Here is a 27,787-nt window from a genome sequence, read left to right as displayed (position 1 = left end):
CCTCCTGTACTGTAGAGATTCTATGATTGTTCTGGATGGTGTTGAGGTTTGAGTGTTGTTGAGCAGCACTTATCCAGGCAAGTGAAGGCCATTCCATCACATTCCTGACTTGTGCCTTGTAGCTGGTGGGCAGGCTTTGGGAAGCCGGGAGTTATTTGCTGCAGGATTCCAATGATCTGACCTGTTCTTGTAACCAGAGCATTTATGTGACTGGTCCTGTTAAAAGTGATGAACCCCAAGGTGGTGTTGGTGGGAACGTGCTTGCCCCTGAGTTAGAGGGTTCGAATCCTACTTCACTTTGAGTACTATCTGTGTTCTCGTGTATGTCAGATTCTCATTGCAATAATTGAAGAGGAAATGAGGAGTTTCTGGGTTTCTTGGACAGCATCATTAAAATAGATGGTCAGGTCGTTTTTTTCTCATTGCTGTATGTATGCTGTACAAATTGGTTGCTATATTTATCATTAATTTAGTGGCTATACTTGAAAAATATGTCATTAGCTCTGAAATTATTTGGGACATCCTAAGTATATGAAAGGGAGTATATAAAGGCCAATTAGTCTGATAGCAATTGTGGGTGAATTCTTAGTCGTCATAACTATTGAAAACTTAAATTAGAAGCAGAAGTAGGCCATTCAGCTGCTTGAGCCTGCTTTGCTATTTGATAGGATCATGGCTGATCTGATTATGACCTTAACACCACTTTCCTGACTACCTCCAAGACCCTTTGATCCCCAAATTAGTCAAGAATCTATCTACCTCTGTCTAAAAAAAAATATTCAGTGACCCTGCCTCCACCGCCTTTCGGGGGAAGAGAATTCTACAGACATTCAACCTACCAAAAGAAAAAGTTTCTTATCTCCGGCTTAGGGGGATTTTCACAGTAACTTCATTGCAGTGTTAATGTAAGCCTACTTGTGACTCTCAAATATATTTAACTTAAATGGGGTATCCCTTATTTTTAAACTGTGAATACTAAAAGATGAACAAGATGATATAAAATAACTGGCATGGATTTGCGAAAGAAAAAGCACAAACAAAAATTGTTTCGCAATGACTAAGCTTGCATTGTAAATATACCAGCTCACTTTGACGTTGTACATGTTCAAGAGTGGGACCTGTGAACTCGTTTCAACTGGTGCTGTAAAGTTTCAAGTGATTCCATTTATATAGGAGGAAGCCTTTCAGTGTCTCAATTTTTAACACAGTTGATTCATCCCAAGCCACAACAGCTTTTTCTAAGCGAAGAATTTGATTTCCATTCGTGTGAAGAAATGCTTTCTGATTTCACCCTCAACAGTTTAGCTCTAATTTTAACATTATGTTCCCCTTGATCTGGACTTCCCTCCCCTGCCCACAAGGAAACAGTTTGTCTGTCCAACTAATCTGGCTGACCATTTACCCCATTAGCTCCTTTTGAATCTTAGATCATCTCTCAATATTCTACACTCAAGGGAAGTCTTTATTTTCTTGCATCTCATGAATGCCTCAGGATGTTTTACTGTCATAAGAAATACCATGAATGTGAATGTAAGTTGTTTCTACTACTGCCTCTTTTCAGTAGACTTCCCTGATTTGGGAAAATCCACAATCAGGGTGCCTCATTTTGACTCTGGAAATGTGAGGAGCTGAGAGACGGGAGCTTTAAAGTTTTTGAGCTTCTGCTTTGACTTTGAGGAGGAAAGAAGGGATTTTTTTTTAAATTTGCATTTGAGGGTTCTCTTATCCATCTTGTGGCCTAGTCAGTGGCTCTGATAATGTATGTGACAACCCATTTCAGAAAGTTGAATCACTGTCAAAGTTAATATTGTAGAATAAGTACTATATCAGAAGAGTCTACTTGATCTATTGCACCTCTGCTGTATTTTAATTAATTTAAAGTCTGGTACATGAAATGAACTGAAGGTTTTGACATTTAGATTGATGATTGTCAATGCTTTACAGAGACCTGTCAGTAACAAAACTAGAATTTGAACCGGAACCACCACCTGCTCCTCCACGTGCTTCGTCTCTTGGAGAAAATGGAGGGACCACAACAGAAGTAAGGATTCCAGACAATATACAGGTATGAGCTTGAAATACTGTTTAAAAGGGAAGGCTTAATGTCATGATGGAGGTTTCCCTTGTGTTGTTTTCCAGCTGTGCGAATGTAAAGATATCAAAAGCTGATCCAACTTGTCTGTGGTGCTTCTTTGTTTTACTGTTTATGCCGTTAGGCCTCCTACATTGCAAGGATTTCTTCCTGTTGAGTGATGCAAAATAATACTACAAAGACACACAGTTTTTCCGCCTGTCATGAATGGAAATAGTGGGTCATAGTCAACAGTGACCATTGTTCTTGAAACACAAGTTTCTATTGTCTTGTTATGGAGGCTCTGTGTAGAAAGCCTGCATCCAGACTGCGTCAAGCTCCTGATTTAATCTTAGTAGGGCTTTGGGTCCACCAGTATGTGTATATTTTAAATCAATGTGAATTTGCAGAACTGGACTTTGCGCAGAGATGCAGCTCATATTGACCATCCAACTGTTTTAAATAAAAACACACTCACATTAAGTCAGGCGGTCATAATAGATTGAGTGTTTGGATTCCAGCCACAAGTTGTTCAATAACATTCATAGCAATGAAATCAGGGCGGGAAAATGAGTGAACAATGTGTTGCTCGGATGCAAAGTGGAACTTAATCACAACAGGCGGTGGCCAATGTCAACGACTGACCTGAAAATAGAACCACATCCTAGAAAACTACAGAAGTAGGCCATCATGACAGTGCTGATTTTCAAAAGTGCTGTTGTGCTAAATCCTACATCCCTTCTTTTTACTTAACTCTCAGCTTCATATCCTCAAGAACCTACCCAACTCCTTTTTAAAACGTAAAGTTAAAGCATTCCAGATCCTGACAACTGGGTGGTGGGGGCGGGGGGGGGAACTCTTATTTCTCCTCTGAATATTTTGTCAATGTGAACTCTGGTTATTGATCTACTTGCCAAAGGGGATTGTTTTTCCTCTGTGCTCTGTCAAAACCTCATAGGCTTCAGTCTATTCAGTCACCTATTGCCCTCTTTTCCCAGAAGAACTCTGCCCTGACCCTTCATCAATGTTGCGAACCCTACCTTAAATGACAACTGTAAAGGTTTCTTGAGGAGAGTGAGAGTTTATAACTCTCAAATTGTAATTTGGACGACAGATGTCTAAATATTCAATGTATTAAGTTGGACTTTTTTTGTGATGCCCTTGCTATTCATACCTTTTGGAAAACCTGTTACAGTAAAGTCCTGCCATTCGCAGGGATTACATTCCTTCAAAACCTTGCAAACGATGAAATCATGAATGATGAACACACTTTATTGTGAGAGACAATTAGGTTCCAGCCCTTCTAAAATGTTACATGAAGGACCACAGGCAATAAAAACTATGTTCTTAATAAATTTCAAGAGAAAATTACTGGAGAAATGATTTAATAAAACAAGAAAAAGGTAAAAATTTGTCACAGTTGGAATGCTTTACTTGAGAGTTTAAGTGGACTGTGATCAGGAATTAAATCACAGCAACAAGATATACCCACATACAAGCAATGACAGATGATGCACACACAGTGCAAACATTCTACTGTAGGAAAAATACCTCATGGACTCCTTGTTTTTTTGAGCTTTGTTTAGGTGCTTTTTTCTCTTTGGCATTTTAAGAATGGCTTTTATTTATTTTTTGAAACCGTGGATAGGTGAACATTTGGGCCTGCGATGGGTGAACTGGTGTCCAAAGACCTTTGCGGGGATAAGTCACAGAGGTTTACAGCATAGAAACATGCCCCTTGGCCCAACTTGTCCATGTTGCCCTTTTTTATACCCCTAAGCTAGTTCCAATTGCCCGCATTTGGCCCATATCCCTCTATATACCCATCTTGTCCATGTAACTGTCTAAGTGCTTTTTAAAAGACAACATTGTACCCGCCTCTGGCAGCTTGTTCCAGACACTTACCACCCTCTGTATGAAAGAATTGCCCCTCTGGACCCTTTTGTATCTCTCCCCTCTCACCTTAAACCTATGCCTTCTAGTTTTAGACTCTCCTATCTTTGGGAAAAGATATTGACTATCTAGCTGATCTATGTCCCTCATTATTTTATAGACCTCTTAAGATCACCCCCCAGCCTTCTACACTCCAGAGAAAAAAAGTCCCAGTCTGTCCAGCCTTTCCTTATAACTCAAACCATCAAGTCCCGATAGCATCCTAGTAAATATTTTCTGCAGTCTTTCTAGTTTAATAATATCCTTTCTATAATAGGGTGACCAGAACTATACACAGTATTCCAAGTGTGGCCTTATCAATGTCTTGTACAACTTCAACAAGACGTCCCAACTCCTGTATTCAATGTTCTGACCAATGAAGTGAAAGAAGAAGTCGGGAATGCCAGGACTTTGCTGTATTTGACAGTATGTTTTTGCCTTGGAGTAGGAATAGCACTGATTCTGTTTGATTCTTCTTTTATAGGAAGCGCTCTCAACTTTTGATTTTCTGAATGATAGAAATAATATTGTTTCAAAGGTAGAGAACAATATAATTTCTGTGCCTGAGCTACCCCATCCAGAATTAGACTTTCGAACATTCCCACAGTCGGAAGATAAACGGTATAGTATTTATATTCTTATTTGTATCATGGATTCAGAGAAATATTTAAATATGATTGTGATCAACTTCAATCCCGAAGGAAGCAACGAGGAGTTGAGACTCGTAACAAAACGTTTCATGTTTTAATTCTTCAGAATACAGCCAAGATTCCAGTTCAGTCTTCTGGACTTCCGGTGTGTTGCTGTGCTTGGCAGGGGTCACTTTGGAAAGGTAATCCTGACATGAGAAATGGAAAGCCTTTTGCTTTCGTTTGCATCTGTTGAGAGTCAGTGAAATAAATATTTGACGCTTAATCCCTATGTAACACAGGTTCTTCTTTCCGAGTACAAAGTCACTGGTGAAATGTTTGCTATCAAGGCCTTGAAGAAAGGAGATATTGTGGCTCGTGATGAGGTGGACAGGTAAGTTCATAGGAAACTTGTGCCTGATAAATTTCTTTTATGAAAGAAACCTGTACCCTCGAGCAAAGATGGAAACCTGATTTTTTTTTTTAAAAAGGTAATTTCAAACATTTTCCCTCAGCGCACCTTTGGAAGCACGGTGGCACAGTGGTTAGCACGGCTGCCCCTCAGCGACAAGAACCTGGGTTCAATTCCAGCCTTAGGTGACTGTGTGAAGTCTGCATGTTCTCCCCGTGTCTGGGTGTGTTTCCTCAGGGTGCTCCAGTTTCCTCCCACAGTGAAAGATGTGTAAGTTAGATGGATTAGCCATGGGAAATGTGTGGGGATAGGGTGGGGGAGAGGGCCTTGGTAAGCTACAGAGAGTTGGTGCAGACTTGATGGGCCAAATGGCTGCCTCCTGCACTGTAGGAATTCTGAGAACCGTTAATAAACCATTTTCAGTTATTTTTGATCTGCCGCCGGCATTGAGTGACACAGCAAACACTAAATCTGAGGAGAGCCTTCTCTTTCACATTGTGTTTGGCTGATCTGATCCAAGTTTATTACTTTTTAACTTTAGAGCCATATTTTGAATTCGGTTGTAATCAATGCACCATAGGTAGTCACGCAAGGAAGTCACTAATAAAATGCCTTCTCGGCTGATAACCAATAGGTAAAGCACTACAAAACTGCACCATGTCCATCCTCCTCTTAGCACTTCAGATTTTCACCGTTTTCAAGTTTCATTTTTAACACCGTTATTGGTCTTGCATAGATGTGCCTTAGTTATGGCAGGCGTTTGACTATGTTTCTTGCCTATATTTACACTCAGATCATAGCCTCAAGTTTGAGCCAGTACCCGCATTTAGAAAACAATGTTTAACTTAAAGTGAAGCATTGTTACAAACTACCACTTTAGATTTTTAAAAATGTATACAGAACTAATCGTAGCATCTCGAACATTTGTCAGCTTCAATAATAAATGGCTATTTTGTATTTTTGATGAATGCTTTCAGAACTGCTTTTGTTGCTGGATTGCAGAATTTAATTATTTGTTTTGTTGTTTCTTTCTGCAGCCTTATGTGCGAGAAGAGAATTTTTGAGACTGTGAACAGTGTCAGGCATCCATTTTTGGTCAATCTCTTTGCCTGTTTTCAGACCAAAGATCATGTATGTTTTGTAATGGAATATGCACCTGGTGGGGATTTGATGATGCACATTCATGCGGATGTTTTCTCTGAACCCAGGGCTGTGTAAGTACTAACTCATATACTTGTAACACATGGTTTTTGGAAGCTACATTGCCAACTTCGCAGAGTACCTGAATCCCTCTGGCTGTTCGTTTTACATTTTTTAAACCTTCTGAGCATTGAAGGCACGAGAACTTTAATGATTACATTGCAAACGTTTAATGTAAATCCTTGCTGCAACTTTGATCATCTCAATCTCTTTAAGTATCTTCTGGTGTTTATCTTTTTGCCACTAGTTCACAATAATGAAAAGACAAAATATTGCATGATAACCAAATCCGTCTGTGCTGCGTGTATAATGGCTTTTTAAAAAAAAACTATTTCCTCACAAAGCTTCTTGGAATGAGAGAGGGGGCTTTCCTTGCCAACATTTTGCTTTTAATCACACTAAAGATAGATTAATGGACATTTTTTTTGTTCATGGGATTTTACTGTGCGAAATGTCTACCTTGTTTTTCCTACATAAGTGACTCACTACAAAATAACACATGAAAATTAAAAGGTTAATGCAGAATTGAGTGTAAAAGAAATTGCATTCAAAATTACCATTCTTGTCTCTTTTCACGAACAGTGAAAGCTATTATCATCTTGCTCATGTGATACTTGTTTCAAATTAAGCATCACTAACAATGCAGGTGTACCTACATGGGCGGCACAGTGATTAGCACTGCTGCCTCACAGCGTCAGGGACCTGTGTTCGATTCCTGGCTTGGGTCACTGTCTGTGTTCTCCCCGTGTCTGCATGCGTTTCCTCCGGGTGGTCCGGTTTGCTCCCACAGTCTGAAAGACATGCTGGTTAGGGTGCATTGACCCGAACAGGCGCCGGAGTGTGGCGACTAGGGGAATTTCACAGTAATTTTATTGCAGTGTAAGCCTTACTTGTGACTAGTAAATAAACTTTACTTGCTTTACTACACCCGATGGACTGCAATGATTCAAGAAGATAGCTCACCACCATCTCAACGGAAGCTAAGGTTGAGCAGCAACTGTTGGCATTGTCAGTGGCACATTTATCCCATGAAAGAATTTTGAAAATTACATACCTTTTGTGCAGGAAATGACATTAACTGAAGAGCCTAATACTTCAAACAATTGCAAATGCATCCATTTTCAAAAAAGCTAACAGATCTATACCCCAAGTTTGGAAAGAATCTAATTTATGCACTTAATTGCCATAGCTATTAGTCTGTTTTATTGTAATAATATTGCTGAAAAGAGAGACATATTGCTGAAGCTTTTCATCTTGCACCCATCAGGGCAAACACCAGAATGCCAATCGATCCAGCAAGCTTTTCCCTGTAGTATAAATTGTTGTGATTGTTTGAAATTTTGCATTCTTGCATTTGTCCAGGCGAGTGGAAGACGAAAGGATGTGGAAACATGTTTCTCTCTCCAGCAGCATTCGGGTTCTGCACTACCAAGTATGTGAAGTTGGGTTGTGGACCAGTTTGATCTCATTGCAAGGTGAAACAGGCTCAAAGGGCTAAGTGACTTCCTGTTCCTGTGTAAATAGACTCCTGCTGGTCTGTTGCAGTTTCCATGCTGCCTCAGGTCTGCTAGTGGCCTTGCAGCCGGTAGCCTCAGCAGACAAATGGGGAGGGAATATTGGTCCCATTATTGGAAGAGCTTGTGGGAACACTTTCTAAAAAAGTTGTGGATTTATTGCTTTTTTAAATTTTGCATATTGCCTGAGGAAAATACAATTGTAATGAAGGCATTATTGCTTTATTTATATTAACCATTAACTTGACTTTCCCTGCAATAGGTTTTATGCTGCTTGTGTGGTTCTTGGTTTGCAGTATTTGCACGAACACAGGATAGTTTATAGGTGAGTAGGAGAAAGATTACTTTTTGCTAATGGTCTGCTTTTAGAATCCATTTTAGCCAGAAGAGAAGTATCAACATGTATTAATACCGAGAAAAGCAAATTACTGCAGATGCTGGGATAGTACGGAATATCAATAGCAATAGTACTGAATTAGTATTAATACTAATTCTGGTGTGATGAGCTTTGTTACAGACCCTGCTTCATGAAAAAGTGTCCTTTGTGTTTCAGGGGTTTATTTTTTCTCGTTTCAGCAATGCTAGCATTTACACTAAATATATTCTGCTTAGACTTGAACAGCAATTAGCTGCGCAATTGCAATAAAGTTATTGAATCACCTTCTAACCACTTAATAGGCACACTATTGATAGTCCAGCTGTGGAGTATGCAAATGTTTTAATGCTGATGGAGTGAACAAGAAAACACTTAACCGCACTTCCTGGATGAGGCTCTGCAAATAATTTTGAGCAACAAGGCAATCTTCCAAAAGTCAAAAGAACTGTGTGTCATTAAACAGAGGTCCCAGCATGTCTGGGAAGTAAACACACTGCGTGCATGTTACGTAAGGTTAGCAAAATTACCATGTTGCAATTACCACATATCTTTTATACTTGGACAAATGAAAACCCATAAGGTTTGAAAGCCAAAATGTACCTTTAAACCATAAAATCTTTACTATCATAGTTAGATGTTTGTGAGCAAAGAGAAACTGTTTCCAGTGACAGGCCAGTAATCAGGAGGATACAGTTTTATATGATTGGTAAAGGAACCAGAGGCAACACGTTTTTATTATTTTGATCCATTTTTGATGGTCCCTCTGATCTGTGTACTGATAGGATTGTACTTGGTCACTGGTCTGTGTGGAGATAGAAGTTGTAGGTTGTGTGGGGCGGTATGGTGGCACAGTGGTTAGCACTGCTACCTCACAGTGCCAGGGACCCGGGTTCTATTCCCTGCTTGGGTTAGAGTCGGTGCAGCGTCTGCACGTTCTCCCCGTGTCTGCTTGGGTTTCCTCGGGGTGCTCCGGTTTCCTCCCACAATCCAAAAGACATGCTGGTTAGGTGCATTGGCCGTGCTAAATTCTTCCCTCAGTGTCACCGAATAGGGGATTTTCACAGTAACTTCATTGCAGTGTTAATGTAAGCCTACTTGTAACACTAATAAATAAACTTTAAAGAATCTGTAGATTATAATATTGGACCTATCTTCCTTTAAACCGTAGTCACACTCTAGTACGTACTTTAAACTGGTTCATTATATTTAAACAGGTAGAGATGTTGCTGCTGAGCAATGTGCTCCATGTGTTCCAACCTCTGAGTCTAGCAGATTGCTGACTGTCAATGATACATCACCTACATCACTCATCAGCATATCCATTCCTTACACCGCATGACCTGAAATACCTTTAATAAAGAGTGGTGGAAGCAGATTTAGTAGTAGTATTCAAAAGAGAATTGGAGAGCTGCTAAACGAAATGTACAGGGCTATGGGAGAAGGGCGGGGAGGAGTGGGACTAATTGGATCAAAGAGCTGACGTAGGCACACTGGGCTGAATGGCTGCCTGCTGTTCTGTATCGTTCCGTGATTCTATAAAATCCTCTACCTGCTATTTGATTTGATTCAATCCTGGATGTTAATCATTCAAGGTTCTGCTAATGGTGAGTGCGGCTCAAAGTTGGAGTTACAATGTTGTCGCACTGTTCTCCACTTGCTGCTAACGAGGCTTTTTATGCTCAGAGTACAAATAAGAAAATTACAACCTTTACCTTTTGTAAGCTTGAGTTGTTGAGTAGAAATTAATTTGAGCAATTTTTTGAATGTATAGAGAGTTGATAAAAATGTTGTCCCCTTGCAGAGATTTAAAGCTAGATAACCTGTTGTTGGATAGTGACGGCTATGTGAAGATTGCTGACTTTGGTCTTTGCAAGGAGGGTAGGTATTAAAACTCTTGCTGTTCACTGAAAACATCCTGATAGTTTGAATGCATATATTGTCCCATAATACTGTTTGTGTTTTAGCAGTTACTTCCTATTGATCTATAGCAGGATGCTTTCTATGGTGATTAGTTCCTTCACTTGCCATCTTCATTCTAACAACAAAATATGTAGTTGTACATTGTCTCAAATTAAAATGCATGCCAAAATATTTTTGGGATTGAAATCTGTAATGTAAATCTGCTTGCAATGTTGTGAATCTTGATATTGATAAGTTGTGGAAGTCTGCCAGTTCCTTGTCGGTTACAACATATGAGCAGCTTAGGTGCTGCAGAGAAGGAATAACTTGTCCAATATGCTGGATTAAATTGATTATACGTTGTCAATGCTGAGTAATGGAAGTGCAATAATGCATTGGCCATGTCAGCAGTGCGGGTACCTGATCATGTGCTCAAAGCAATAGTTACTAAGAAGGCAGCGTGGCCAGGCAACTGGCTGCAGTGCAGTGACAATCCACAGCTACTTAGAAGGCAGTAATTGTGTACCAAAATGAACCATGATCTAAGCAGATCACCTGATATTGCATTTTACAATCATCACTGTACCCCCCCAATTAAGCTAACTGGCATAAACCACTAGAACAGATTTTGATTCCTTGTACAACCATTTTGAGGGATTTGTGCCCAGAATGTTCCCATGTGGCCTGCCACATTAGTTTCAGATTTGAATCTACATGTACCAAATGCCGCTTAAACATAGAAACATAGCAATATAGAAGATAGGAGCAGGAGGAGGCCATTTGGCCCTTCAAGCCTGCTCCACCATTCATTAAGGTCATGGCTGATCATCCAACTCATTAGCCTAATCCTGCTTTCTCCCCATAACCTTTGATCCCATTCGCCCCAAGTGCTATATCCAGCCGCCTCGTGAATACATTCAATGTTTTGGCATCAACTACTTCCAGTAGTAATGAACTCTATAGGCTCACCACTCTTTGGGTGAAGAAATGTTTCTTCACCTCCACCCTAAATGGTCTACCCTGAATCCTCAGACTGTGACCCCTGGTTCTGGACCCCCTCAGCATTGAGAACATCCTCCCTGCATCTATCCTGTCTAGACTTGTTAGAATTTTAAAAGTATTTGAGATCCCCCTCTCATTCGTCTGAACTCCAGCGAAAACAATCCTAACCTTGTCAATCTCTCCTCATACATCAGTCCCGCCATCCCCAGAAGCTTTTCTAGTTGTCAATTTTGTTCTCCCTGCATCTGCATATGTTTCCTCTGGGTGCTCTGGTTTCTTCCCACACTCCAAAGATGTGCAGGCTAGGTGGATTGGCCATGCTAAATTGCCCCTTAGTAACCCAAGATGTGTAGGTTAGAGAGATTAGCGGGGTAAATATATGGGGTTATGGGGATCGGGTCTGGGTAGGATGTTCTGTTGGAGAGTCTCGATGGGCCAAACGGCCTGTTTCTGCACTGTAGGGATTCTATGAATTTGAGAGTACACTTCCCACTCATTTTAACATCTTATCATTGCTTTTAAGATCATTTAAGTGACCTAACTATGTTACATAAAAGGTTATGCAACTTTGGATTCTGTTGGTAAATACAGCTGTGAAATTGACTCAGTTGACGACATTTATTTCAGGAATGGGTTTTGGCGATCGAACAAGCACATTTTGCGGCACTCCTGAGTTTCTTGCTCCAGAAGTACTGACGGAAACTTCATACACGAGAGCCGTGGACTGGTGGGGACTTGGTGTTCTTATCTATGAGATGTTGGTTGGTGAGGTGAGTACAAATGGTCGGAGTGATTATTTTATTATGCACACTGCATTTAAACAATATAAATTACTTTTCCCTTGCCTCTTGTCAGTCGCCATTTCCTGGGGATGATGAAGAAGAAGTTTTCGATAGTATTGTAAATGATGAAGTGCGATATCCAAGATTCTTATCTACAGATTCCATCTCCGTCATGAGAAGGGTATGTTTCAATAATCGATTTGAGAACAAAAAATTAACTTTTTTTAAAACAAATTTGGCTACTTTGAAGCTCTGTGAAGTGTTGTCAGTAATATTAATTCCACTTCTTTTTGGATAGATTGTAAAAACTGTACGTTTCCATTACTATTTCATCTGCTTCCTTGATTTTTAAGCGTTCTTTGAATTGGTGCTCATCAAACTGATGTGAAATAAAAATGAATATGTAAATGTATTCATTATAAAATAAGGATGTATGTTCGGGATTGTCACAATGGTTTTCTTGTATTTTAAACTATCATTCCCCTCAAGTAGCCAGACAAAGTGACAGAGTGGTTTCAAGTTGGTTTATTAAAGAGAACTATAGCTATAGACTCTGAATAAAGCCATTCAGAGTGAAAAATTCAGAAATACATCGGCGATTAAAGTCTCAGCTTTGATTACAAGTAATTAGCATATTATCAATAAAAAGAATAGGAGTTATCTCCATCCCATCATATTGGGGTGGCACTGTGGTTAGCACTGCTGTCTCACAGCTCCAGGGACCCGGGTTCGATTCCTGGCTTGGGTCACTGCCTGTGTGGAGTTTGCACGTTCTCCCCGTGTCTGCGTGGGTTTTTCCTCCGGGTGCTCCGATTTCTTCCCACAGTCCAAAGATGTGCGGGTTAGGTGTATTGGCCATGCTAACTTGCGCCTTAGTGTCCTGGGATACGTAGGTTAGAGGGATTAGTGGGGTAAATAGGTGGGATTAGTGGGGATAGGGCATGGGTGGGATTGATGTCAGTGCAGACACAATGGGCCGAATGGCCTCCTTCTGCACTGTAGTTTCCATGATTTCTATGATACCAAAGTACAGTTTTTGAAACCAATCACAATCACCTTAACTTGCTTAATCATCATATCCAATTGATGTAAGGTTTTTACTTGCTTCAGTTGGGTATTGTTTTCTCCTATCTTTAGACATTCCAACTGTCTCTGATTATTAGAACATGGACAACTCCTTTTGTCCAATGCAGATATCTGACGTAATGAGACCTTGGTGTCTGTCTGTGAAGACAGGGGCGGCACGGTAGCACAGTGGTTAGCACTGCTGCTTCACAGCTCCAGGGACCTGGGTTCGATTCCCGGCTTGGATCACTGTCTGTGTGGAGTTTGCACATTCTCCTCGTGTCTGCGTGGGTTTCCTTCGGGTGCTCCGGTTTCCTCCCACAGTCCAAAGATGTGCGGGTTAGGTTGATTGGCCATGCTAAAATTGCCCCTTAGTGTCCTGAGATGTGTAGGTTAGAGGGATTAGTGGGTAAAATATGTAGGGATATGGGGGTGGGGTCTGGGTGGGATTGTGGTCGGTGCAGACTCGATGGGCCGAATGGCCTCTTTCTGCACTGTAGTGTTTCTATGATTTCTATGATGATTTCTATGAAGACTCTTCTATAAGAAGACCTTTGTTTTTTCATAGCAGTTTGTGGGATTTTTAAACTTGTGTGACTATTAGTAGTATTGAAAGATGCCGTTATTGAAGTTGTTCGGTTATGTTAGAGAGGCAGTCACACAAGTAGAGTTGAGAGCACAATCGAATCGGCCATGGTCTGATGAAATGGTGGAGCAGTGGATTCAGGAAAAGTCTTGCTTCATTGTAGGGGCAGTGTCAGGAAATGGGTAGATTTAAGTAATCTATATTTGAATCTGTGGGTGTTAGGTTTAAGTAAGTTTAATTCTGTGTTTGTGTGTGAAAGGGTTAAAACTTTAGTCAGCTTCAAGATAAACAAAGGTGCCTGTATGTCTGGCTTTTGGTTTCATTTCAAACTCTGCCTGTGTTGTAATTAAAGCTTTATGACGTAAAAACAATTAGAGGTTAGAAAAAAGCTAAGCTGTTGCTTAGCAATCAGGGAGCCACATTGAAAAGCACAAGCAATTGTGGTTCAGTTGCATCCTGCTATCCGAGAAGAAAGCTGCTCGCACGCAAACTGTCAGGACAAGTAGGACAATGGACTGAGGTGCAGAAAGCAAATCCCAGAAGCTATAAAGAACAGATAGTTCTTGAAAACAGGGAATGAAAAGTGGAGTCCCAGGAAGACTGAAGTCAAAGGGACAAAACTGGAATCTGAACATGGTACTGTTCACTGAAGTTAAAGAAAAGGCAGAGAGAGGTTCCCAGTTAACAATAGAGTTGAAAGATGCCGACATGGTGAAGTCAGCTAGTAAGAAGCTAGACATCAGAAGCAATTCTAAAAGTTGGTGACACCTTAATCTAGCTTGTGAATCAATGGTGTTCTGTTGGCATGGATAGAAAGGCACAGAACTTATATTGGGTAACAGCTGCCACTTGGTTTCAGAGTGTGGTGTGCCTAATCACAGTTGGCCTGTCGGCTTACATAGACTGTGTACTTGGAGCATTATAACACACGATCTCCTTTGTAACTTGTGTTACCTTTAAAAATCTGTGAAGATATAGATGTGGTGACGGGGTACTGTATCATCAATATTTTCATGTTTAATGTTTTGTTGTTTTATTGAAAGCTAATCATCAGTCCTGTGATTCTGTTCATCCATGTCTAAACAGAAAATAAAAGTTAACAATCTGTTGAGCCAGGGTTCCGCTCTGGGATCTGTCTCTGCTGTAATAGCATCAGCTGGGATTATAACAGCAGTGGGGAAGTTTAACGATAACATGATATCATCTTTTAAACACCTAGTTGATGCAACTTGAATGATGCGTTCAAATCTTGGTCAGGTTTAAATATTAACAATCTTCAAATAGAACTTCATAGGTGTGTGACAGGATCCATGAAATAGCTGGTGAAATGTGTAAACTTTTCTTGTCACAAATTGTTGCTAAAACTATTCCACGTGCATAAGTATATTGTATCTATTCCTGTCAAATGACATCGGACAGCAAAGATATTATGCAATATTAAAGATATTGTGTAATAGCAACTGAGAAGTTAAAGGGCGCTAACACCAGAATTGTACGAAATCAAAATCCATCTGTGCAGAATAAGGGCCAGTGTTGGATCCCGCTTGGTTGTAACTGGTGTGTTTAAACTTGTTGTTTCTGCACATGTATGATTGTAGATCTTTTTCTGAAAGGAGTTATGCAAACACTAACTAGCATTACTGTTGTCATTAGCTCCTGAGGCGGAACCCAGAACGGCGTTTGGGTGCAAGTGAAAGGGATGCAGAAGATGTAAAGAAACAAGCGTTTTTCAGAGTAGGTGTTTATGTTCTGATTACTTTTCAATTCTGTAATTTTGTGCGGGATAGAGGTGAATATGAATGGTTGGGTGAATGCGTTCTGTGTAATATTTATGCATGGTTTCCAAAAGTAATAAAAATATGTTTGTTTAATAAGTTGTGAAGAAAAAGATCTATAAGGGAACATAACTGACCAAATACTGTTAAAATAGAAGGCAGCGGTTGTGAGACAAACAAAAACTAGTGCAAGAATATATGACAACTTAAGTGATACTAACAGCCCCTGGTCAACCATTAAAAGGTCAGTGACTTGAGTGCAAATTTGGGAAACATTTCCTAGGACAATTTAGAGGGAGTGTAATTCAACGAAGGGCAAGAGATGACGATTGCCGGCTTTAGGTCACTATCAAAAAGGTGAGCAGAAACGGGTTGGTAAAGCTTTTCTTCAGGCCCTCATCAGGTCAAACCCAAATTTCAAATAATTGTCACAATTTACAGTACAAGCGAAATGGATGTTCATTTGTTGGCAAGTCAACCCTGATGGCCAAGGTGTTGCCATGGAGAAAGCAACACCGGGAACAATCGGCTCCCCAAGCCTGTTAGAATTGCCATACCACAGACCCGGTCACTGCAAACAAAAGGAATATGTTCAAGCCCTGGGACATTTGGAAGCCTGTGCTTCCCAAATGCTTTCTCCAGTGCAATACTGAACTTGCCAACCAATCAGCACCTTTTTCTCCTGCAGTATAAATAATAGTTTGAAATATGACACAAAGATGAGTGGGAAAGCAAATTGCGTGGAGGACACAGAGTCTGCAGAGAGATTTGGATAGGCTAAGTGAGTGGGCAAGGATCTGGCAGATGGAGTATAACGTTGGTAAGTGTGAGGTTATCCACTTTGGAAGGAATAATAGTAAAATGGACTATTATTTAAACGGTGAAAAATTACAACATGCTACCGTGCAGAGGGACCTGGGGGTCCTTGTGCATGAATCACAAAAACTCAGTTTGCAGGTGCAGCAGGTAATCCAGAAGGCAAATGGAATGTTGGCCTTTATCGCGAGAGGGATGGTGTATAAAAGCAGGGAGGTCATGCTGCAACTGTACAGGGTACTGGTGAGGCTGCACCTAGAGTACTGTGTACAATTTTGGTCCCCTTATTTAAGAAAGGACATATTAGCTTTGGAGGGGGTACAGAGAAGGTTCACCAGGTTGATTCCTGGTTAGCTTATGAGGAGAGATTGAGTAGACTGGGCCTGTACTCATTGGAGTTTAGAAGGTTGAGGGGAGATCTTATAGAAACATATAAGATAATGAAGGGGCTAGACAGGGTAGAAGCAGCGAGGTTATTTCCACTTACAATGAAAACAAGAACTAGGGGGCATAACCTCAAAATACGGGGGAGTCAATTTAGAACAGAGTTGAGGAGGAACTTCTCCCAGAGGGTAGTGAATCTTTGGAATTCTCTGCCCAATGAAGCAGTAGAGGCTACCTCGTTAAATGTGTTTAAGTCACAGATAGATTTTTAACCATTAAGGGAATTAAGGGTTATGGGGAGCGGGCGGGTAAGTGGAACTGAACCCACTATCAGATCAGCCATGATCTTATTGAATGGCGGAGCAGGCTTGAGGGGCTAGATGGCCTACTCCTGCTCCTAATTCTTATGTTCTTATATGTCATTCTTGTGTTTGTCCTGATGACCCAGGGCTTGAACATATTCCTTTTGTTTGCAGTGACCGGGCCTGTGGTATGGCAATTCTAACAGGCTTGGGGAGCCGATTGTTCCCTGTGTTGCTTTCTCCATGGCAACACCTTGGCCATTAGGGTTGACTTGCCAACAAATGAACATCCATTTCACTTGTACTGTAAATTGTGACAATTATTTGAAATTTGTGTTTGACCTGATGAGGGCATGATGAAAAGCTTTGGCAACACGCTTCTCTTTTTAGCAAAGAGGTGTTTATGCTGTAATTTTATTAGTGCAACACAGCTACAGCTTTGAATTGATACTAAAGTTTCAGCCTAACTCTGGTTGGGTACCTGCCTACCTCCCATGAGTACTGAGTAAGATGGTCTCCGATCATTTGGGTTTGACACTTTGTGTAGCGTAACGCCAGTATTGCTTTTATGGAATGCTCAGGGAATCCCTTCAGGAGGAACTTGAAACGTCTGTGTGGATGCTCCATCATGTGCTGTCTAAGCATTGGCACTTTAATGGTCTTGAAGGGAGTTGTGAGTTTGTGTAAACGGCTGGCACAGTGGTTAGCACTGCTGCCTCACAGCGTCAGGAACCTAGGTTCGATTCCAGCCTTGAGTGACTGTGTGGAGTCTGCACTTTCTCCCCGTGTTTGCGTGGTTTCCTCCGCGTGCTCCTATTTCCCCTCACAGTCCAAAGTTGTGTAGGTTAGGTGGATTAGCCATGATAAATGTGTGGGGTTATGGGGATCAGCTAGAGGGTTGGGCCTGAGTAAGATGCTCTTTCAGAGAGTCAGTGCAGACTCAATGGGCCGAATGGCATCTTGCTGCACTATAGGGATTCTATGGTTCAATATTTATATGGTGTTCTCTCTTGAGGGGAATAGCTATTGTGGACAGCAAGTGTAAATATGTTATAGCTATAGTATATTGCACCTACATTAGATAAAAGAATAAGGGAGGAGCATGAACTAAACCTTTAATAATGGGACTTGATGTAGTTGTCCTGAATTATAGGACATGACATATAAACTGAATGATTGCAAGTCCTTGTTGAGTTATGGATGCTGCTTCAGGTGAAGCAGTTATGAATTATACCGATTCCACAATTGACTTGCAGATAACTGGATGGGCCAATGCTCACTGCGGTCTCTCGTGATCCATTTCAATTGAACTGCAGTTGACATACTTATTAACCCAAAGCATTGCTGACCATTTTTTTAAAATCCCCCTTCTTTTAACAGGCTGTTGATTGGATTGCTTTGTTAGCAAAGAGGGTAAAGCCTCCATTCCAGCCCATAATTCAAGATAGAGAAGATGTCAGTAATTTTGACGAAGAATTTACCTCAGAGGCACCGATTCTTACACCACCACGAGAACCAAGGGTTCTGGTCGAGGAGGAACAGGGAATGTTCAAGGAGTTTGACTACATAGCAGATTGGTGTTAAATGCAACAAGTACATTTTCATGGAGTATAGAAACTGTGAATTCATCGCTAACTGTAGCTCACAGAAATGCCCTCTTTGTGGCAAATAATGGATACTTCCAGCCTTTTACTGCAGTCTGTGCCATCTGTAGTCCTCCAAATTCATGCAACTGAAGCTCCCTGAAAGAACAACATCACGATGGCAAGAAGTGGCAACTCTGAATCCTTCACCTTTAGGACCATTGGGAAAGCTTTTTGTTTGTGCCCTACATCATTGATCTCCCCTGCTTTGCTCAAACTGACTGACTGACTGTCAGGGAATCCCAGTGTAGACTTTGCACTGTTCTTTCTTGTAACTGTACTAAAGAAACTCCTCTTACTATGGTCTGTTCACTTTATAAATGGTAATTGTTGCCTTAATTAGGAGAGGGTGTCGTAAGAATCATTCCTTGGGCTGAATGGAGAACTACTTTCTCTCTGCCACATTACCACTTCAGTTTGAGGTGCTATCAGCTGATGACACTACAGTATGGTCTCACCTGGCATAAGGCAGCTACTGTCTTGACTGCTGATATGAAATAATTACTGTGTGTGGCCAAGCAATGTGCATTTCAAACAGACTGATTACCCTGCACATTATTTGGTCCCAGATAATGATTTTAAAAGCTAGTTTGATGCCTTACCTTAATGTTGTAAATTTTAATTGTATTTATTATGTAGATTTGCAATATGCCTTAACATTGTGAGACAGCACTAAGTGCTTCCAGACAGATTTCTTTGCAGGTACTGAAAGCCTACCAAAGCCACTTGCCAAACAGCAATGTCACCTCCACGTTCCTGGAACTGTATGTAAAATGGTGGGCGCTGGCCTATTCGCTTCATGAAGAGAAGAAAGTCTGTGTATTTTTTAAATGTTTTGTCTGTAAGTCTTAAGTGTGAAGAACTAGCCATGAGTGAGATCCTCCTGTTTCTCTCGCACTTCTGAAATTTCCATAACCCAAATTATTACTTATGATGTACCATGATCAAAGAACACAAAAAAGATTTTTAATAGTTTATATATCATTTAGTCAGTGGATCATTTCCTCTTATCTGCTGTACATGACAACAGTACTCTCAGCTTCTAAGTTCTTATGGAAATGTATACATGTTTGATTATAGTATTTTAGTTTACATTCACACAGAATTTATAGTGTTCACCTTTAATGCACAATGGCCACGGGGAAATGTGTTTTGAAAATGTAGCTAGTCAGTGTGGTTTCTAACTGTTGGGCTATCATAATGCATAGATCGTGATTTGACTCAACAACACACTACATACTGTTGATAATGGTTTGTATATTTTTAAGTTTTTAAAGAAACCCCCCCCCCCTTTTTTTTCTCTTGCTAACCACAGCAGGCTCCATGTCAAAAACTGCACAAATAACCAAACAATTTAAACATAAGCTACTGTTTTCCATTCTTCATTGTTCATCCTGTCCTGGTCACGAGAAGGTGGCAATAGCAATAAATACCGCAATATTTGAAATGGCAAATGGACATTTTTTATAAAGAATAGTACATGTAAATAAGCAGGGTTAATTAATGAAAGTTTTAAATAGTTTTTTTTAAAAAAAGTAAACGGCTAGCAAAGGTATGTTTCCAAAGTGTATAGAGAGAAGAGAAACATTTTTTTTTTTAAAAAAGAGAAAATTAAATCACTAATGTTGTAGAGGGCCGGGTGAAAGCACAGAGATGAGCTCAAAAGCACTAATTTTATCTCTGACATTTTTTTAAACAAACGTTTTAGTCCGATTTCAAATTATTGAGAATATTTTACGTTATTCATGGTATATTCATTATAAAGTGGCTGCTTAAGCACTTTGTAAGAAAATGAAAGAAGGCGTGTTTCGGAATGGTACACTACTATGCATTTACCTTTACATGTGCCCAGCAGAGTCTCTGGTTGAGAAACATTGAAAAGGGTTTTGCAGTCATTACATTTAAATGCACAAAATTAAAACATTTTAAGTAGGGTATGTTTGTTCCATTTGTCCTCTTTTGTGTGTACGTGCAATACAATTCCTTTTTAATTAAAAAAAAAAAATTCCTCCTCTTTGGCCTCCAATCATGTACTCGCCTTGACATTTACACATGGGCACTCCCAGTTGGAGCTCCCGCCTACTCTCTCACTCCCTCACCCTCTCTCTCCCTACCAAGGTGTATAGATGTTTTGGCACTAAGAGAATGAAATGTTATGGGCATAGGATAGGAAAGCTAAGTTGATATAGAAATTCAACTGTGGCCTACTTCTCCTATTTCTTGTGTTCTTAACTCTGTTCAAACCTGTAACCTTCTGGTTCGGAAGGTTTCTCTTGGCTTCATCCATCAACTTTCAGAAGAGCTCTGAAATATAGTTGTGCAACACACTATATGCTTCAGCATCTGAAAAATGATTTCTTGCATGCCTCTGTATCTTTTCCTTAATTTCTACCATTAGTCATGTTCCTTATGATATGAATTTTTAAAAGTCTTTTAAAATGTAGAAATGGTGGACATCAGTATTCTTGTAACTTTGTATCATTAGATATCCCCATTGTGGGACTTCTTTCTAGAATCTGCAGCAACTTGCATTTATAATGTGCCTCTTTAACCAGATTAGTATTCTTTAGGATTTAGAAGCATAATCCTGACAAAATCAGCAGTGAGTTAAAGATAAGTTAATGGTGTTAAAAGTATGGATTTTAGGGAGATTGTTAAGAGAAGGAAGCATGTTTTAGGGAGGTAGTTCCAGAGTTTCAGGCCTATGGTTGAAGGCATAGCTGCTATTGGTGTGCCAAAGGGATTTCACATTGATTTACAACACCAAAACTGGCCATTTAACCCAACTGGCTAATGCCAGTGTCTATGTTGCACACAAACCAATTCCCAACCTGCTAACACGACCTGCATATGCTATTCACACCTTCCTCAAGTACTTGGCTTTCTCTTTAATGCATCTATGCTATTTGTCTTGACACTCCATATTACATATTCCAACCACTCTTTGGATACAAAAAAGTGGATTCATTATTAGATTTATTAATGACCATCTTTGTTACGTCATCTAGCTTTTACATTTATAAATGTAAGTATCATCCCGGTGGCTGCCCTATTAAACCCTTTTATAATCTTAAAGATCACTTTCAAGTCATCCCTCAATAATTCTAGATTTCAGGAGGCACAATAGGTTGGAGGAATGCAGAAGGGAAAGATTTGTGACTCTTTCTATCATAGGCTCAGCATGGGGCTCACAGCAGTTGACATTCATCCCAATTTTCTTTCATCAGTGTTCTAGATGATTACAATTCTGACTTTTTTTTAAAAATGGTCTACTTCTCATCCTGCCATCTGCTCTTTTCACTTCATTTTCCAAAATCATGTCTTGTTTGATCCATCCTTCCTTGACTATCCTTCCTTCTTGACACTAGCTTCCCTCCTGCACTGTACAGGCTTGAGTTTGACTTGGACAGAGTCCACAAACCCACTCTGCCTGCCTTGTTGCTTTGGTTTCACTAAGTGTCCTGGCTCTCTGAGCTACAACCTCTGTTGTTTCGCCTACTTTGTACTTTTTCAAGAGTTAACTTCTCTAACTCATACCCCATCTCTCTTCCCCCTTCACTAAATGCCACCGTCCGATTGAGAGAGTACCAGTCACTCTCCTCACTTGGCATCACCCCTAAATGTCCACTCCCTTGCAAGCAAATCCTTGCCATCCTTTTGTCTTGCAGGAATCCTACCGTTGTCAAGAATATGGCCAAGCCAGGAAATCCTTCTATTTGTGGAAATCTCTCTCAGCTATGCATTCCAAATCACCACAGAGAAAATGTTGTCCTCTTTAATATCTGTGCCCACTGGCAGCTTCACCTTTCAAAACCTCACTCTCTTCCAACTTGATCTTCTTTTCAATTGCTCTCCTCATTCCCCACTCCTTCACCCCCTTAGTCTGGGTGTTAAGTAACTTCTCATTGTTAACTCCAGCAACCTACACTCCACCATCTTGTCATCTCTTGACTTTTTGCCTTGCTAGCCACCTCAATCCCACATTTCCCATGGCTGCCCCTCAATCTTTCCATCTCCCATGTCAATCACCTCTGCTTCCTTATCTTTTTTCACACTCGGATCGCCAACCTCAGGAAAATAAAAGCAAAATACAGGGCAAGCTGGAAACCTGAATAGAAATGTGGGTGTGGGGAAAAATCTAACCAGCCTGGTGCCATCTGTGGGAGGGAAAACCATTAACGTTGCGAGTGCAAAATGACACTTGTTCAGAATTGGAGAGGTAGAAATGTGATGGCTTTCATGCTGTTGAAAATAGGAGAAAGATTCAGATAGAATGAAAAGGAAGGTAAAGGATAGTTCGGGAGAGATTTAAAAAATGCAAAAGATGTAATTGAACACAAGGCCAAGGAAATGGTAGTGGTTGTAGCAAAACAAAGTGTGAATGACAATGGCAGAATAATGAACAACTCTGCCTGAAGGCAAAAACATGGAAACAAGATACAGACTAGCACAAGCCAAAAGAAACTAATCAAAATGGAGGACAGAGTTGATGGTCTGAAGTTGTTACGTTCAATGTGGAGTCTGGAAGGCTGTAAAGTGTCAAAGCAGAAGTTGAGATGCTGTTCCTCCAATTTGTGTTGGGATTCACTGGAACGTTGTAGCCGGCCGAGAATAGAAATGTGAGCATGAGAACCAGATAGTGAATTGAAATGGCAAGTGACTGGAAGGTCAGGGTTATGCTTGTGAAATGAGTGGAGGTCTAGTTTGCGTTTAGTCTCCCCAGTGTGTGGAGACGGCTTTGTGAGCAGTAAATACAGGATGCCAAATTGGAAGAAGTATTAGTAAATCACTCCTTCACCTGGAAGAATTGTCTGGGGCTTTGGGCAGTGAGAGAGGAGGTAAAAGGGCAAGTGTTTGCACCTTCTGCGATTCCAGGGGAAGGTGCCATGGGAAGGGGATGGAGAGTTCATGATAATAGAGTGCACCTGGATGTCGCCAAGGGAACAGTCCCTTTGGAATGCAGATGGGAGGGGAGGACAATGCTGTATCTGGTGGTGGCATTGTGCTGGATATGGTGGGAATGGCAGAGGATGATCCTTTGAATGTGGAGGCTGATGGGATGGAAACTTGAGGACAAGGGGGACCAGTCTGTATCTTGTTTTCATGATTTTGCTTTCAGACAGGGCTTTCCTTTATTCTCCCATTATGGATCTATGCATTCACTCTTTACAACCATTAACACTCCTCTTGCCTTTTGTTCTATGATATTTAACCTATTCCGCCCTCTAACCTAACCTTGATCTTTTTGTTCTACCCGCTCCTACCCTCTCACCCACCTTCCTCCCTCTTCCCCACCCCCCCCACCCTGTCCCAACGGAATAAAACCATCACCTTTCTACCTCTTCAGTTCTAAAGAAATCTTATTAGCCTCAAGGTTACCTCTGTTTCTCTCTCCACCCAAGCTGTCGGATAGGGGGCGGCACGGTAGCACAGTGGTTAGCACTGCTGCTTCACAGCTCCAGGAACCTGGGTTTGATTCCCGGCTCGGGTCACTGTCTGTGTGGAGTTTGCACATTCTCCTCGTGTCTGCGTGGATTTCCTCCAGGTGCTCCGGTTTCCTCCCACAGTCCAAAGATGTGCGGGTTAGGTTGATTGGCCAGGTTAAAAATTGCCCCTTAGAGTCCTGAGATGCGTAGGTTAGAGGGATTAGCGGGTAAATATGTGGGGGTAGGGCCTGGGTGGGATTGTGGTCGGTGCAGACTCGATGGGCCGAATGGCCTCCTTCTGCACTGTAGGGTTTCTGTAATTTCTATTGAGTATTTCCAGCACTCTTTTTATCTGTTATCCACTGATGGAGGAATCCACAAGCTTCTCACACCACCTCCATCTATATATGCAGCAAAGTTCTTTCTTTGCTGAATTGTTTTCTCACTTCTACCTTTCTCACTTCTACCTCCCAACTCCAAGACTTAAATCATCAAGTCTCCAATTGGGACTATCATTGTGGCCATGGCAGCAGGGGTCAGTCTACGCTTAGTCCATTTTTTCTTCAAGTAAGAGGCCACAAAGCTGGTTGTGCTTTCCACACAACTATCCTAGTCTATTCAATACTCTAACCTGTATTATGCCTCTCCACAAGCAAAAGCATGTGATCTTTAAGGTTATCCTGAAGATTACTGTTGGCGACACAGTGGTTAACATTGTGGCTTCACAGCGCCAAGGACTCGGGTTCAATTCCTGACTTGGGTCACTGTCTGTGCGGAGTCTGCACATTCTCCCCGTGTGCTCCGGTTTCCTCCCACAATCTGAAAGACACGCTAAATTCTCCCTCGGTGTACCCGAACAGACGCCGGAATGTGGTGACATGGGGACTTTCACAGTAACTTCATTGCAGTGTTAATGTAAGACTACTTGTGACAAAAAAATAACTGATGTCATATTCCTCTACCCAGGAATCTCTAAATGTTGTTCCCTTTTCCTGACTATATTCTCTTCCCTATTCACTCGAGCTACATTATGCAAGAACAGAAATGTGGTCTGCTGTTTAAGCCGGCCAAAACTTCCAATGCTACATCCTTTCCATCACTCAATGGTTTGCTTCCAACTACACTTGCATTGTCTATGTCTGCCCTTGCCTCAACCTTGAACACTTTTGTGCTTTCTGACCTGATTCTTTTTACCCAGTGATTACTTTGCTCAACCCTCCTCTCCACTTTTCGGGAAATCCAGCTCTGTCCTTGCTCATTCCTCTTCTGGCCTGCCCACTGTCACCGTATCAGCCAGGACTTGTTTTCCCATACTCGCTCCCAGTACAGTAGGTATAAAATATTCCATCTTAAAATTTCCACCATGATTTCACTCCATTGTGCATCTTCTGTCTCCTTCCCAGCAGTTAAAATCATAGAATCCTGCAGTGCGGAAGGAAACCATTTGGCCCATCAAGTCTGTACCGACCACAATCCCAACCAGGCCCTATCCCCATAATCTTATGCATTTACTCCAGCCAGTCCCCCTGATACTTATGGGGCAATTTAGCATGGCCAATCCACCTAACCAGCACATCTTTGGACTGTGGGAGGAAACCCAAACAGTCATGGGGAGAATGTGCAAACTCCACACAGTGACCCAAGCCGGGAATTGAACCCGGGTCCCTGGCGCTGAGAGGCAGCAGTGCTAACCACTGTACCACCCAGTTATTTCATTTATTTGACTGAGTTATGTATCCTCCCATTCACCTGCCAATTTCTTTGAGATGCCTTCAGCATTGGGTTTCATTGATCTTTTGCATTGCGTGAGTGTGTGTGTGTGTGTGTGTGAGAGAAGCTGGAAAAAACTATGCCAGAGTGGAGGTTTGTGACCTTGAATGTGCACTCAGATTGTCTTAAAAGGGAGCTCAGTATTTCTCAGCCAAGTGCATGCTTCTGGTTCACTCAAGTAATGATTTACCTAGGTGTCAACTAGGTGGGGACAATTTTGGTGCAGTAGTTGGTCACTAGCTTTTTGATCTGAGGTAGGCTGAAGGGCAATGAAACAATGTTCTCACATCCATGTCCAGTTCAAATTAATGCAGAGAAAGAAAGTGTAAACCTTTTGACAAATTAGTGACTGTGTGTAATACAAGAATATTCAAATAACCTAATTTAATTTTTCTAATTGTGCTGCTAATGTGCTTGTGTTATAACTATATTTGCATTATATTTTTTCACTTAACTTCCAGTCTGATGTGCTTGTGTTTTAATGCGTAGCTTGGGGGTTTAAGTGCACACCATCAAAGTACAATGCGATGCTATTAGCATCTGTGGAGAGACAAACAGCTAAGGTTTCAGATCAATGACCTTTCCTCAAAGCACGTGTGTTGTAGCAACCAAATTCAGCAAGTAATTTCTTTTCTCCTTTCGTAAAATCCCTTTAGTGCAAAAGGAGGCGGCTATTCGGCCCATCGAATCTGCATCGATCCCACCCAAGCCATAATCCCATGTATTTACCCTGCTAATCTCCCTGACACTATGGGGTAATTTAGCACGGCCAATCAACCTAGCCCGCACACCTTTAGACTGGGAGGAAACCAGAGCACCCAGAGGAAACCCACGTAGACACAGAGAACATGCAAACTCCACACACACTGACCCAAGGCCAGAACTGAACCCAGGTCCCTGGCGCTGTGAGGCAGCAGTGCTGACCACTGTGCCACCATGCTGCCCAAACTTTGTTCATTTTGTCCGTCATGTGTTAACTCCAAAAAGAGTTGAGGTTCCAAGTGAGTTTTCCAGTTAAGTTTCAGGGTGAATTAGAAATGGAACTAGTTGGTTGAGATAGCTCATAATACATTGATAAGAACGTTGAACCTGGTCCTAATATGATGTGGAGATGCCAGCATTGGACTGGGGTGGGCACAGTAAGAAGTCTCATCACCAGGTTAAAGTCCAGGTTTATTTGGAATCACGAGCTTTCGGAGCGCTGTCCCTTCATCAGGTGACCTTGACCATTGACCGAATAAACATTCACCTGATGAAGGAGAAGTGCTCCGAAAGCTCGTGATTCCAGATGAACCTGTTGGACTTTAACCCGGTGTTGTGAGACTTCTTACTAATTGAATAAGTTCCTCAGTGAATCCAATATCCCTGTTCCTATTAAGCTGTCCCACATTCCATTCAAATGGTGAACTCCAAGTGAGAACAATAGGTGGAAAAGGGGATTGAAGACCGTCAAATAGAACGGCTAGCTGACGTGAAAGGGAACCCAAAAATCTTCCATAAGCTTGAAATTAATAGTGGGTCGTAAGAGTGGAATAAGTGCTGTTAGGGACAAATAGGGTAACATGTACAGAGAGGTGCAGGACAAGGCGAGAATACTGCACGAATACTCGGTGTTTATGAAGGAAGACGATGCTGGCAGAATATCGGTGGAAGTGGCAATGATGGAAGAATGGATGAGGTAAAAATTAAGAGGCAGTTGGTTTTTGAAAGACATGGAGATAGTCTGAAATAAAATCTGTAGAGTGAAACAGTTAATTTTTCAGTGCTGTGACCTTTCATCAAAATTGGGGAGAGTTGAGATGTGATTGTGTAATTGTCCCACCCACCCCTTACTCAACCAACAAGGACAAGAGGAAGGTCTGTGATAGGGTGGAAGAGAGAGGAGATATTGAATGACAGAAAAGTTAGTCTGATGGGGCCAAGAAAATGAACCAAAGTTGTGCCTAGAGCAGATGTGCTGCTGACTGAAGGCAAAGCTAAGAAAAGCTGAAACCTGCTTGGAAAAGGAAACAAAATGGGGGCAGAGTTTATGGTGTGAAGTTGTCGAACTCGATCTGAATCCAGAAGGCTGTAAAAGCACCTTATTGAAAGAGGTTCTGTTCCTCAGCTTTGCCTTAAGCCTCAGTACAAAGTACAGGAGGCAGAGGACACAGATGAGAGCAAGGTGGAGAATTAAAATTACAGGTCACCGGAAAGTTGGGGT

At 41.2% G+C, this 27,787-nt stretch overlaps 1 protein-coding gene across 1 annotated transcript in view; it reads left to right on the top strand.

Annotated features, from left to right (window-relative positions):
- Window positions 1-20,323, top strand: part of LOC144497517 (serine/threonine-protein kinase N2-like) — a 118,828-nt gene extending 98,505 nt beyond the window's left edge. Inside the window, exons 12-22 of the mRNA XM_078218903.1 lie at window positions 1,945-2,065; window positions 4,488-4,624; window positions 4,760-4,835; window positions 4,935-5,026; window positions 6,082-6,258; window positions 8,021-8,083; window positions 9,936-10,012; window positions 11,663-11,805; window positions 11,891-11,998; window positions 15,122-15,202; window positions 18,126-20,323. Of these exons, the coding sequence (XP_078075029.1) occupies window positions 1,945-2,065; window positions 4,488-4,624; window positions 4,760-4,835; window positions 4,935-5,026; window positions 6,082-6,258; window positions 8,021-8,083; window positions 9,936-10,012; window positions 11,663-11,805; window positions 11,891-11,998; window positions 15,122-15,202; window positions 18,126-18,329 (1,279 nt within the window). The 3' untranslated portion in view covers window positions 18,330-20,323. The remainder of the gene's footprint in view (window positions 1-1,944; window positions 2,066-4,487; window positions 4,625-4,759; window positions 4,836-4,934; window positions 5,027-6,081; window positions 6,259-8,020; window positions 8,084-9,935; window positions 10,013-11,662; window positions 11,806-11,890; window positions 11,999-15,121; window positions 15,203-18,125) is intronic.
- The last annotated feature ends 7,464 nt before the right edge of the window (window positions 20,324-27,787 follow it).

The sequence above is a fragment of the Mustelus asterias genome, chromosome 8, assembly GCF_964213995.1.
Source record: "Mustelus asterias chromosome 8, sMusAst1.hap1.1, whole genome shotgun sequence".
NCBI classification, from domain to species: Eukaryota; Metazoa; Chordata; class Chondrichthyes; order Carcharhiniformes; family Triakidae; genus Mustelus; species Mustelus asterias.
This window is presented reverse-complemented; position numbering and strand designations above follow the sequence as displayed.